The following is a 14,484-nucleotide window of genomic DNA, read 5'->3' on the forward strand; positions in this document are numbered from 1 at the left end:
CTGCGTAAAGGGTCGCGGGGGGCTGGAGCAAATCCCAGCTGACATCAGGCTAAAGGCGGGGTACACCCTGGACAGGTCGCCAATCCATCGCATGGCCATACATAGACAAACAACCAGTCACACTCACACCTAAGCACACTTTAGGGTCACCAATCAACCTAGTCTGCATGTCTTTGGACGGTGGGAGGAAGCCGGAGCACCCGGAGAGAACCCACGCAGACACGGGGAGAACATGCAAACTCCACACAACCCGCGACCTTCTTGCTGTGAGGCGACAGCACTAACCACTGCACCACTGTGCCGCCCATCATAATGAAACATTGATTATAAAATAACATTAGCATTTTCACTGGAAGGAGCTGAAAAGAAATTGCACGCCATTTTAATTCTACTCAATTCTCCAATTTATTTTTGTGTTTAATCACAAACTACAGTAATCTGCTCACCTTGCTTTTCATCAGACAAAAAAGCACACACCTACACCTGTCTGTCTCTCTCTCTGTCTGCTCTGACTTTATTTGTCAGCAGTTTCATTTAAAAGAACTCACGTTTGGTGTTTCACCCGTGATTACGTTTTCACAGCAGCAGATGAGGAGGCTTGGTGTTAATTACCGATAGAGACCACCGTGGTATGAATGACATTGTCACCAACAGCTGTGTTCACTGTTGCTTTACCTGCTCCCTGCTTTACAATATCCACAGCGTCTCTTTCTGTGTTCTGCAGATGTAGTGAGCAGTGGGTCTTCTTCACTCTCATGAATAACTTCCACACACCTGAGACATGTTTTGGCCTGTGTGTGTGTGGCTGTGACATGAGGTCACTGTCTGTGCACACATGTGAAACACGGCGCAGCGCATCTTGTTTGTAACATTCAATGTCACTGGCAGAAAATTGGATATTTGACACTGCTCGGCCCTGGTCACCGGTCAGAGCCGAGTAAGCGAAACAAAGGGCCTATTTCAGTCCCCAGCTGATCAATCTGCGCATCTCTAGCATCTTTTTTTGATGGTTTTTAAAGGGGGGACACCCCTCAGAAAGGGGGGGACCTGAGCACCTTATCCCCATCTTGATTTCCGCCTATGGCTATTACATCTCAGTAATGGACTGTAAAATAAAGTGCGACCAGAAAAATGTATTTACTTGCTTCATAATCACATTTACACCTTTTCTTCAGTATCAAATCCAGATGTCTTTCCAGCTGTACAACTGCAGAACATACTGAAACTGCTCGCAGCTAATTTTGCATTACTTTTTATAGTGCAGATTCACCAAAATGTGAATAAATATAAACCAACTAATAACTTTTTAATTTTTAATTTTTAATTTTCGATTTTTGATTTTACTGAGGCACAGAATGTCACATTAATTTGGTAATTGTGTCTCTGTAACACAGACAATCCCCTATATCTGTTGAAAACCTGTGGAAACATAGGCAAACAAGATCAAACATTTCTGGCCAAAACATGTAATTGGCTGTAAGCCTGTAAAGCCAAAGCCAACAGTCGAAGGCTGTTAACAGGAATTACATGTTATTAATTTTAAAGTGAAACACTAGAGATCATCTTGCCAAATCGGTTCGTTTGGGGCGATGAAACACATGACAAGAGAGAAGTGAGTTTGGCAAAACAGATGAACTGTGGCAGATTTATTCAATATTCCTACTCATCCTCACAGGGTCAACTTTTAACCTATGTTAGTTTTGAAATAATATATGTGTGTTTTGCTGAAATATTCACCGGTTTGATAAGGGATGTAGAGCATCGCACATGGTTAGTCATGAATGTACAATGTGTCATTATTGGGAAGAGATAAATCATTATAAATGATAAGTTGTTACAAGAAAATTAATATTGAATGTCTAACAACTTTAGTTTTTTTTGTTTGCCTGGAAATAAAAAGATCTCCAGAAAGAATATTTCAGAAAAACTCACATTTTAGAACAAGCACACCAAATGGCAAACCGCAGTTCCTCCCATTCATTCTGAATAGAGGTTGTTGGATTAGGCTGCAGCAGTGGGGACTGTAACCTGTCAACAGAGTTCTACATGTGGAATGCAAAGACTGGTTACATCTGCCATCCCGCTACTCTTAGACTCAGAAACTAAGAGTGAAGCGTTGCTGTGATTCAAGGACAACTTCTGGTCTATAATGGAAAATGAGGCCATGCAAGTTCGCCTCAGGGCTGAAGCTACGGGAGTTAACTTGAAAAAAGAGCAGAAGATTCCTAAAAAAATGGACAAAAAGATGTTCAGGTCTAAAATGGAAAATGAGGCCATGCAGCAGGGCTCGATGGGCTGATTGTCAAAGACCAGAGGATTGAAAGGACCTTTGACATCAAAAAAGACCAGCAGACACACGGGATTTAACGCAATGACGCCAGTTTATTCTTACACAGATAAGAACCTGCAATTAAACTATTGTTCTGGTGTAAACATCACTAGCCGTGTTTCCATCAACGTTTTTTAATGCATTAGAAAAGGTTGACGGAAACGGTAAAATTTGGGGGGAAGATCCTTGATTTGCTAAAAAGTTTTTACGCTCGCCTTTGTAGAAAAAGAATAAATACTCTAAATGGGAGATGGAAACACTTTTTCACTCAGTTCTGACGTAGCGAACTTGTAACGCACGACTTATCTTCTATCTTATCTTGTATCTTGCCCGGTTGTGCAGAGTTCTGCATGTCTGCCGAAAATTTCATGCACCTCGCGGCTGGCAACGCTCATTTGTGCTGAGAAAAGAGGGGGGTGCAAATCTCCGCACGTAGCCTTCATCATCTGTTCTGCTGATTATACATTCACCTCTTCAAGGTCCTTTTCAGATACTTTGCTCTGCACACTGATCAAACGGGGTTATGACTGCATATTTTTGCTGAATCTCAAGAATCCTACTTCTACTGAGTGTAATAAAATATTAACGACTCTAAACATTCATAAAATATATGCTTCAAATCATTTATCACCATTGATGATCCCCACAAAGGATATTATAGAGTTTAAAAGCATTATTTGGAGGTGCATGCAAAACTCTGCATAACACCGGATATTCCCATAATGTGCGGAGACATGGCTGGTAAGGCAAGGCAAGTTTATTTGTATAGCACATTTTAACAACAAGGTAATTCAAAGTGCTTTACATAAAACATAAAAGCAATAGGGAAATATGTAAAAGTTTAAAAGCAACATAAAATATAAAAAAAGTTACAATCAGGGTTAAAAGAGTTAAATTGAAAATAAAAACAGGCTGAGGGGTTGAGCAAATAATTGAGTTACAATTATTCTGAAAAAAGAATAAACAGAGAAGTACACTTAATCCACTCTCTAGCTAGTCTGTACTTGGGTCCACAGCAGTCTTTGGGTCCACTGAAACTCCAAAAACCCTCGGACACTACAGAGAAACCAGGACATGTCTGTCAGCAGGCCACTTTGATCCAGTTATACTCTGGACCCACCTGTGCGTTTACAGGTGGACAGAGGTTCCTGCAAATCACTCGGGCGCGAGATTTAAGACCACTTCCTTCACTCTGTTCAATCTCACTCCCATAATCCCCCAACTCAATTACCTACTCATCTCTCACTGTGTAAATATTTAATTAAAAGCAATGATAAAAAGCTAAAAAAGAAAAAGACAACAGGACAGTAAAAGTTACAGTGCAGTGTAAGTTATCAATAAAAAGAAAAATCTTAAATATTTAATTAAAAGCAATGGTAAAAAGAAAAGTCTTCAGTCTTAATTTAAAATAACTGACTGTTTCAGCAGTAGCAACTTGCCCACTTGAAACACATTCCTGAGGACCTCTCTCCGTTTTTTAAAGCTCAATAGTCCTCAGGTTCATGCGACTGGTTTTGTTTCTGGTTTGTAACCCAAACGTCTTGTTTGTAACGTCAACTACTGACGTAAGTACGCTTGCCGTAGCCTGGTTTATTCTCTCCAAACCAACTGATGGAAATGCACATATGTCGCAATTTCTTTGTCTGTTCTTTTTTGCGACATTTCAAGTACGCTTAAAATTTGCATGACAATTAGATGGAAACATGGCTACTGTTGAATGGCAGATTCACCTGGACAGCAACCTTCTTTATTTTTCCATCCCACACATTAGCTTTGTATTTCTATTTATTATGATTATAAATGATTGACAATCGCTCACAAAGATAGAGGATACTGCTGTTATATGAAAACGCAGCTTTTAATGATTTTTAGCCACAATAGCTGCATGGCTCCAGGGATGGCGATTGCAGGTTGGTTGGTCAAGCCACCACAGTGTTTCAAACTGACATATCTTAACAACGATTTCCATTAAATTTGGTAAAACAATCATGTCCCCCTAAGAATGAATTTTTACAATTTTGCTTACTCTTTAATTGTTAATATAAAATATTTTAATTTGTCCATTATTTTGGTTAATGACCAATCTGACATTCCAATTGACCCTTCGCTAAGCCACGCTCATAATACAAAGCTGACCTATCACAGCGCAGTATAGGACTCACTCTAACTGAGGTCCGACACTTTCATGGCTGTGCTCCATTGACTCTAATTCAAGAATCGAAGAATCGTTTTCTAGCTTTTTTTTTTTCCAAGATATGGTCATACGCTGTTCCTGTGGCACTTGTAATAATTACAGTCGCTACACAGAGAGGTTGAAAGGAGAAGTACGATTTATTCTCTTTCCAAAGTCTAAAATAAATCCTGACAAATTTCGGCTGTGGGTTGTTCCTAATGTAATGTTAGTTAGCTAACGCTAGCTAACGCTAGCTAACTTCCTACTGAATGTAAAGTAATAAAGCCCTACTGTTCTGCTTTTTAACGATTGTAATAATGAATAAAGGCTTATCCAGCTTTACAGGAACAGTGTTGATCCTTAATATCATTGTCTTTTGTCTCAGTCGTCGGGGGGAAGCGGTGGTTCACTTGTACTGTGTGATCGGTAGGCTTTAGCTTCTATCTTTCATTTTATTCATGTCATTCATGTTTGGGTCAATTTGAGTCAGTTTGAATACAACTTTCAAATGTATAATACAACTGCAAAAGTGTCTGCTTCTTTGTGAGAGATCGCTGTGAGATTGCTTTTTCCAACAAATTTGACAATATTTCTCCTGGGAGTGGCAGCGCCGACAGTTTGTCGGACATAGCAACAGTAACTAAGGGGGGCGGGGCTTAGCGAAGGGTCAATTAGCCTCACCTATATTTTGTGTTTAGTACATGTGTTTAGCTCATGTTAGCATGGTAACACACTAAACTATGATGGCAAACAAGGTTAGCATTATACCTGTTAAACATTGGCATGCTAGCTTTGTCATTGTAAGCATGTAGCAGAGCAGATAGCATGGCTGTAGACTCTGTATTGGCTGAAGTTTCACTTCTCTTTAAGGATTCTTTGGTTTTCTAAATTGTATCACACAGACAGGCTGCATTTTTTTTAAGTGAGGTGTCTTTGTCCAGTTGTTTTCTGTAGACAGTAAGGGTTTTGTAATGCAGTGCTCTGATCTCTGATCTGAGCAGAGAAGCGCTTGACATAATTGGCATTTTTCCCAATTGTCAAATCAGATGACAATAGTGGAGAACAAACTATTGGTGGATTCCCCCGAGCTATATGATTTTACCAACTGCTGTTACCATGATTTGAACAGAAAACAGCAGGCCTGGAGGCAAATTTGTGCAATACTTGAGATTTCAGGTAAATTGTTTTAATTAATTTAAGCTGGTAGCGTGCAGTTCATGGTTTGTGTTAAGCTAATGTTAGCTCATTTTTAGTAACTTTAACATTGTAGCATTTAGCTAGTCCCCTGTCATTTATATATATATATATGTGTGTGTGTGTGTGTGTGTGTGTGTGATTCTGATTCTTCAGATGCTCAACTAGTCTAAAGAAGGCCTGTTTATTGCTGCTTAATCGGCTCACAGTTTTTAAGCTGTGCTACCATGATTGCAAAAGGGTTTTCTAATGATCAATTAGCCTTTGAAACACAGGAGTGATGTTTGCTGATAATGGGCCTAATTTACAACATTAACAATGTCTACACTGCATTTCTAATCAATTTGTTATTATTTTAATGGACAACAAATTGCATATATATAAAAAGTACAGGTCTGTGAGATCACGTCACAGCCAAAATCCTGGTTAGGCTAAGGACATGGTATTTGATTTGGTGGTTGCCTAGCAACAATCACAAAAAACGCACCACACTGCTTTTTCAACATAAAAGGCAGTACGCCTCGCGTTTTGCAACCTGCAAAGCGCTCTCTGTTTGATCAGGCCCAAAGGAAACCCTTTAAAAACCAACTGGATGATAATATAATGATAATAGTACATGGTGGTCAAACTAATAACATGGCAACTTGGTCCAATTTCAACATTACTCACATAAATTAGATATTCAAAACAACACATAGAGTATATCACAAGAAAACAACAATATTGACCCCACATTCCTGGAAAGTATAAATTGCATTGTCTTCAAGATGATGCAACAATGAGTCACCTGCTACTGTGGAGCAGGCATCAGGCTACAGACATCTCATTAAACTTGCCAATGTACAGTAGTCCTTCCTCTGGGGAGCCCAACACTAACTACAGTACAATAAGCTGCAACAGCCAAGACCTCGGTGGTTCATTAGGAGACTATAGTGGAGGTGAAAGGGCATGGGAATATGGGAGTAAGGGGAAGCATTGGGTATAATTGGGCATATGCAGGGATTACACCTGGAGGAATGTGCTTATATGTAGCCGATTCAAGAGAATGTTGTGGAAAAGTGGATTAACAGAAGACAAGATGAGAGCCATTAACTTTATTTTATCATTCAAGAATATCACCAGAGACTCAAAGATTTCTAAACCAAATATCCAATAATGTTAAGTTGCCTGGCAACAATACTTCAGAAATGCAATCAAGGGTGTAATGAAACCTAACCTATTTCCCCCAACATTCAATCAGTCCCTCATCTTGGAGACCAAGAAATGAAAGTGGTTTCTAATGGATCATTGTTCCCCTGGCTATGACTAGTATCAGTCTCTACTGCTTTAGAGTGTAAGAGTATGAAACCATCATTTTCCATGCAGAGGCACACATTGTTGTCTGGTACCTTGTCATATGTCAGCTGGAGCTAATCGCAGCCATTATAGTCAATGCTTTTGAGTCCACCAGACGCGGCCGCACCGCGTCCCTCAAGGGTCCCAGAAGCAGCTCTCCGCTCTGCAGAGAATAGGTAGCAGGTTTATTTTTGTCGCTAGCAACCAGCACAGAGCAGATCGAACCTTGCAGGAAGTCAGGCACAGAAGGAAAAGAAATCATTTAACTACGTAGCCTACTTAATCACAGTAGAAGCACAAAATACAAACACTGATTACCAAATCAACAAAATCTAAACATGTCAGCAAAATCAGGCAGGCAAAACACGCTGATTCTGAAATGCTCCTTGTGGCAAATGCAGCCTGAAGTTGATGGAACGAAACGGGTCACATATAGCTGTGAAGAAGGTAGTAGAAGCACAAAAATTGACAAATTAATAACAAGTAAATAAGCCGTAACGGGCCGTAGCCAGAGTCAATGGATTCCAGGCGTAAGTCCCTGCATGCTGTCAGCTACGAGTTACAGTTTTTTTCATTTGCTATCAAGCATTTACCTGAACTTAAGATACTTTATCGAAACTCTTTACACAGCAACACACCTACCTCACACAATTAGCCATATAGTAAATTTTCTGCTCAAAACCACATTTTGTTCTTTAAAAACCAACATATATAGACAAACTCTTTCAAAACACTGCAAACCTGACTCAAAATCAAATAATTCAGTCAAAACACTAGCACGTTTTCTTTCCAAGAGGACCAGATCTATCAATCAAAGGACAACGACTTTCTAAATACAAACAGTTGATAGCATGACAAAAACTGCATTACTTTTCATGTTTCAGTTCTACCTACATACAGAAAACTCATCTCTTCCGAGAACATTTTCTCTATAAAATCACTAACCCCTAACCTCTGCACTTCCTGTGCCCTTCTGATTGCCTTTGATTGGCCAGAGCAACTGATTTCCTAGCAAATGATTTACACAGTACTTAAGTCTTTACTAACTAAGACAATTTAGTTAATCATTAGCTAGTAGTTACTAATACATTAGAAACTTTACACTCATTTATTTTAGTGATGGGTTTTCAAATTGCTGGTGCAATCCCATTTTGATGAATTGCCAAGCTCAGGAGCCACATGGTGGGTGAGCCCTTAAAAATTCTTAAATTGTTCATTGTCAGCTCTTTGCTATGGAGAGAACCCGTGTTCAGTGTGAAAGTTTGTGGAAGTCATCACATGATTTTGTTGAATATCATTATACTGACTGAAACTGTACTGTGGAAGTTCCTGAGAGAATCCGTAGAGTAAATCACCTTCCTCACAGAAAGACAAACGTTTTGGGAGTCAAGACAACTGCACTGTACCCTAGTGACCCTTTATAGGTCTGAAATAGATACTCAGTTTGAGACTCACTTCAATAAATACAGCATATACAGTCTTAATAGTATAACTAACACATACACATTTGATGGCTATATGCATTATACTGATCAGCCATAACAATATGACCATTGACAGGTAGGCATGGGCCAATTACCAGTTTCAAGGTATCCCACAGTACGGAAAAAGTCAAGGTTTCAAAACCACAAAAATTTTCCGTTACACTGTTGCTGTGGTATCAGCTGTTTGATCATGTCTCGTCTAAGATGTTAAGTGCAGGAATCCCACAGGTTGTATGCAGCATAGAGAATAACACAGAGGTTGTACTACTGCACGGTCTTGACTTGAACCGGCGACGTTGGGTACTGGAGGTGGACACGCTAACAAGGAGGCTAAAACCCATGGGCACTAGCGTTGCTCGCCAGTGCGTCTCTTAAAGCATCAGGGAGTGAGGATTTACACACTGCACAGCCATCTGGCTTTTGTTACACGAGCAGTCAGTCACCAGTCTGAAGGATGGCCGAAGGAGATGAACCCCTGAACATTCTCCCCTGTCGAAAAAGACAAAGTCTGCTGTATGATATGCCATTAAATATGATATCCCATCTACGGGAGCGCCACCCGTCGATCTTTATTTGAATTCAAGTTACCACTATCTTGAAATGAACATTTGCAACAAGCTAAGAGAGTTAGCATGTTTAGCACTGGTGAAATATTGCTGCCAAAGCAGGTAACATGGCTAATTAACTAGCTAACATCAGCTACTTCAAATGTTACTTCACAGAGCAGGGAAAAGCAGAGTACTACGTTTCTCCATGCCTACTGACCGGTGAAGTGACTAAAACTGATTATCTTGTTATAATGGCACCCTTCAGTGCGTGGGATTTATTAGGCAGCCACCTCAAACTTGATGTGTTAGAAGCAGGAAAAATGTGCAAGCGTAAGGATTTGAGCGACTTTGACAAGGGCCAAACTGTGATGGCCAGACGACTGAGCAATGCAGCAACGGAAGAATGTGGCCGGCCTGTTGATGGCTGGGTACGTGTGTGTCGATTACCTGGGGAACACATGGTACCAGGATGCACTATGGGAAACAGGCGGGCCAGCAGAGGCAGTATGATGCTTTGAGCAATGTACTGCTGGGAAACCTTGGGTCCTGCCATTCATGTGGATGTTACTTTGACATGTACCACTTACCCAAGTATTATTACAGACCATGTACAACTTTTCATGGACACCGTATTCCCTGATGGCAGTGGCCTCTTTCAGCAGGATAATGCACAAAAAAGCAAACATGGTTGAGAAACAAAACAATGAGTTCAAGGTGTTGACTTGGCCTCCAAATTCCCCAGCTCTCATTCCAATAAAGCATGTGTGGGATGTGATGAACTAACAAGTTTGATCCATGGAGGCCCTACCTCGCAACTTGAAGGACTCAAAGGATATGCTGCTAACTTTTTGGTGCCGGATACCACTTTACACTTTTAGAGGTCAAGTGGAGTCCATGGCTGGACGGCTCAGGCTGTTTTGGTGGCAAAAAGGGGACCTACACAATGTTATGCGGGTGGACATGGACAATGCTATAGCTGATCAGTGTAAAAAAACTGAACTAATCCTCTCACTCAGTCTCATAGGTAGGGAGGGGTAGTTTGAATGAGACTACAAATTAGGCCTAAAAAGGCTTTGCAATTGCACCACAATCTAGCACCTACAATATTAAAAACACAGAGCTACAGGAGGAGTACATTTTTGTACGAACACCGCCTGGCTCTGCCATGCCTTCACACAAAGCAATCCCAATCCCGGCTGTTCTCATCTGTGACACCACGATGGTGGAACGAGCTACCACACGCCATCAAAGCAGGGGTGTCACTGGGTGTCACTCTCTAACTTCAAGAAGCTCTTGAAAACTCATCTCTTCTGAGAACACTTTCTATTATTTCTATTAACACCTCTAACCTCTAACCCCCTAACCTCTAACATGCACTTCCTGTGCTCTTCTTCTTCTATCCCCTTACAATTATCCTGTATTGATTGCACTTTGTTAACTCTTACTTCCTTCCCTAGGTATTTACCCCATTGATGTGATATGTGCTATTAGCTCTTACTAGTATTTATTGCTGCTCTTACTAGTATGTATTGTCAGATGTAGATCTCGTGCTGTATTGAAGCTTTGTTGATGCTTGTATGTTGTTCCTCAAATGTAAGTTGCTTTGGATTAAAGCGTCTGCCAAATGAGTAAATGCAAATGTACTATAACAGGCACATCTTGTAATGGGTTCTCCAGAGCACAGTGGTGATTTGGTACAACATTACAAAGTAGTTTACTGCTAGTTAGGGTACAACTAGTACAACAAGGGTAAAGGCATGATGCTTTGATTGGAGAGCCACAGTGCAATAAGCTGCAGTGTCAGTGAAACGTACAGTATAAGTAAGTACTTTCAGTTCAACTCAAACATTTAGTTTTAAATATGTGTTTGTTCATTCTCGCTGAATGGCTGTACCACGTGGTGCAAAAAAGAAAACACTTCACCAGAAAACAGAGAATCTATTAAGTTTTAAAGGGTTAAACTACTACCGTAATGTATTACTTTAATTGTTCCCTTGATTCTTTATTGTTTCATTAAGCGGTGATCATGTTACCAGTGATCTTGATCTGCTAACCTGAAATCAATTCCTTCTGTCTGTCTTAGTGAGGAAGCATCACTCAGTCACTTGTGATTATTTCACCCCATTTTACAGGTACATTAATTTTCACCTTTAAAGTGGCTGTAATGATTTGCTAACATACTTAAAATGGCATTAGAGGGAATGTGTTAACAGTTAAGGTTCAGGGTTCAGCTTTATAATCATTATACAATACAGGATTGCACAGTGAAAGGCAGTTGTATCCCCTCCACACTACACACACAGAAAACGTATAAACAAATATTAAATTCATTTAAGTTTTGTCAAAGAAAGTCGTGTGTGTGTGCAGAGTACAGAGAATTTCAGCAAGTGCAGCAGCCATATTAAGTTGACTGTGTACATGTGTACATGTATTTTCATATACTGTACATGTACAACTCGTTATTTATGTATAATGTTATATGTAAGATTTGTGAAAGTGGACAGAACCGTACTTGTTAGAAATATTTGTGGGTACGTATTCTCCAGAGAAAGGTTGTTTACACATGTTTATTTCTAAACTGTTTATTTATGCATTTGCTAAAGATTTATGTTATGAGCGAGGAGACACCACCCTGCAACTCTCATGATTATTTCTGCCCGTTTTTCCCTGGTGTAACAAAGGCCCCCCAGGCTCTAGTAACTCATAGCGCAGCCATAACGCCACAATCCCTCACTGGCTTCCCTCCTGCGAACAAGGAAAACTGTGTTCAAGGGAATGTGACAAAAGCGAAAGCATGAAACTCGGCTCTCCATTCAAGGAAATGTGATCTGTACAGTTTCCAAGGCAGATCTTTCTATTGATAGACACCAACAGTGTGCCAATACTGTTTTTAAACTTGAGCAAACCACTCTCTTTTCCATCCTATTATTAAAATAAGAAACAGAAGCAACTATTACTGGTGGTATAATACCCGCTGTGTGCTGGAAAGAATGCTACTGTATGTGTAATTATGATGTAATGGTACTCACTTGTCCTTTAAATGATCAAAAACCTTATTATCTATTTTGAACATTTGTAGATGAAGTTGTACACATCATGGCGTCATGTGGGCCTATCATGTGCCTGTTATGGTGCAAGTAGAATAAATGATTCCTCCTGTGGCTCTGTCTTTGAGTGTGAAACCACTTGTCTCAGCTGGACGGGACCTTTTTGAAACTGTTGCAAAAAAGTGAAACTCCCAGAACTTTCAGTATTAGAGAGCAGTAGCCGGGCTCTAATCTCTCTCCTCTCCACTCGGAGGGATAATTGTTTGTTGTGGATCAAACTGTGTATGTGTGTGTGTGTGTGTGTGTGCATTTAGAACAGTCTAATACAAGAGGAAGTGGGTCACAGCTCCTCAGGGGAACCACTCTGGTAGCTTGAACTTCCTCTTAGCCATACATGTTTAATGATGGATTGTAGCATGTTTAAAGGCAGCGGCCCAGCCACATAGAAAAACCAAACATACATGTAAACACTTACTAACACAAGCACACACACACACACACACATATAAACACAGGATGAGAGAAATACATTCACAAACATGCCTACTACATAATGTAGCCTACACTGTAAATTGTATATGAAGGGGAAATATAATCCAATAGCCTACATGTTCTGATATGTATATGCACACCATCCTCCAACACACACACACACACTAATACCGAACACTATACAGTAGTGTGATGACTAGTTTTGTGGAATCCTCCCTAAAGATAATAACACTTATTTTATGGTATTGTAGGGACCACTCCTGAGTGGTATCCCTGTAGGATTCCTACATTTTTTTTCCTGGGAATGTGAAATATTTATACTGTGCAAAGATGTACTGTAATTTTTAGAATACAGATTTTTTTTGTTTGTTTCAAAGTGTGCACGAATGTTTTTTCAACTGGTTTCTTTTGAGCAAACTCCTCCCGTCTTTTCACAATAGTGTTTGTAATGTCAGCACTGAAGCGATTTAAGCCAAATACATCAGGCTGGGAGTCTAAACTAACTGGATTCGATCCCCCTATTCTTTGTTTTGTTAGACCCATGTCTGCAAAGTGCTTTGAGCGACGGGAAATATCGGGTGGGGCTTTTTCTCTCTCCAGCCCGCCAAAGTAAAAGAGAAACCAAACCAACACTCACATACTTAAGCCTGTTCGCGGAGGATGACGGATGCTCTGTGGTGGATTTGCACACAACCACAGACCTACTGAATAGGTCTAAAATGCTTGGTACATTCTGCTGGTGCTAATGGATGCAAGCAACAAGTTCACAGATCACGCTCTTCTCGTATTTTGCGAACTGGGAACATAGATGAACACGGTGTGGTGTGTGTTTTAAGCTACCTTTTATTTGCTTCTTTTCAGAATGACCACTAAGAAAATTATCTTGATGTGCATAGGCCTACACAACTGTAGCAAGGCGGTGGGTCGCGTATAATGACAGAATAAGCAGTAGGCCTTTAACACAAGTAGCCTGCTTGAATTTGGCCTATTAATTTCACATTTATTCATATTTCTCTTTAACTCCAGCTTGGTAAGTTTAAGAGAAGCTGTATTTGAAAGGAAGCATGACTCTTTGAGATTACAGTCTGCTGAATGCTTCTAATAGATATCTAGTTTAATCAGCTGATCAAATATCAGTTTAACCACATAAAGCCGCATATTTCAAATGTTTTTATAAAACTCCAGTCTACTTTAAACTCTCAGAGAAAAGATTTTGAAGTCTGACCTGAGTCCGTGTAACGCGGTCTGGCCAAGTCCCTGAAGTAGTAAATGAAATCCAGGCAGTTGTCGTCCTGCACCTCTCCCTTGGAGCACAGGTCGGAGAGCAATTCCAGCGCCTTTCGACAAATCTCATCCTCTGTTTCTGCAGGCATTGCCCTCCAGCATCCTCCTGACTGGTCGGCCACTCCGGCTGATCCTCCACCAGCTCTCTCTTTCTCTCTCACACACACACACACGCACACACACACACACACACACACACACACTCTCAGCCTCTACCAGCGCAAAGACGCACGAAGCACCACGGCTACACCCCTGGATAGGTCCTGTGCGCTCGACGCATCCGCGAAATCCGATTTTACTGGAGTTTCGGTGAATTTTCAGTAAGAGCTGAAGGTTTAATCTGAGAGAGGAGAAGTTTTAATCGGCAAAAAAAATCCACCGTTGCATGGTTTTGTTGTTCAGCAATGAAATAACGGCTCCAATCCAGCGCGCAGCTCACGCTCTTCTTCTCCTCTTCGTTTTTCCTTTCCTTCTTCCCTTCCTATCTGTCTGTCTTTATTTATTCCTCCTCTATCTCTTGTCCGCTGGTGCTGAATCACTACCTCCAGGCTTCAGCCGTGCCAGTCAAGGTCCTTAAATGAATGCTCCGCTTTCACTG

The 14,484-nt window shown here is 40.6% G+C and overlaps 1 protein-coding gene across 1 annotated transcript in view; it reads right to left on the reverse strand.

Annotated features, from left to right (window-relative positions):
• LOC119894080 (synaptotagmin-9-like) overlaps nucleotides 1-14,484 on the reverse strand; it is a 65,018-nt gene extending 50,534 nt beyond the window's left edge. The window contains exon 1 of the mRNA XM_038706581.1: nucleotides 13,828-14,484. Within this exon, the coding sequence (XP_038562509.1) occupies nucleotides 13,828-13,975 (148 nt within the window). The 5' untranslated portion in view covers nucleotides 13,976-14,484. The remainder of the gene's footprint in view (nucleotides 1-13,827) is intronic.

Source organism: Micropterus salmoides, unplaced genomic scaffold, assembly GCF_014851395.1.
Source record: "Micropterus salmoides isolate LMB-PRFRI ecotype aquatic unplaced genomic scaffold, ASM1485139v1 Ms_hic_scaffold_8, whole genome shotgun sequence".
Classification (NCBI taxonomy): domain Eukaryota; kingdom Metazoa; phylum Chordata; class Actinopteri; order Centrarchiformes; family Centrarchidae; genus Micropterus; species Micropterus salmoides.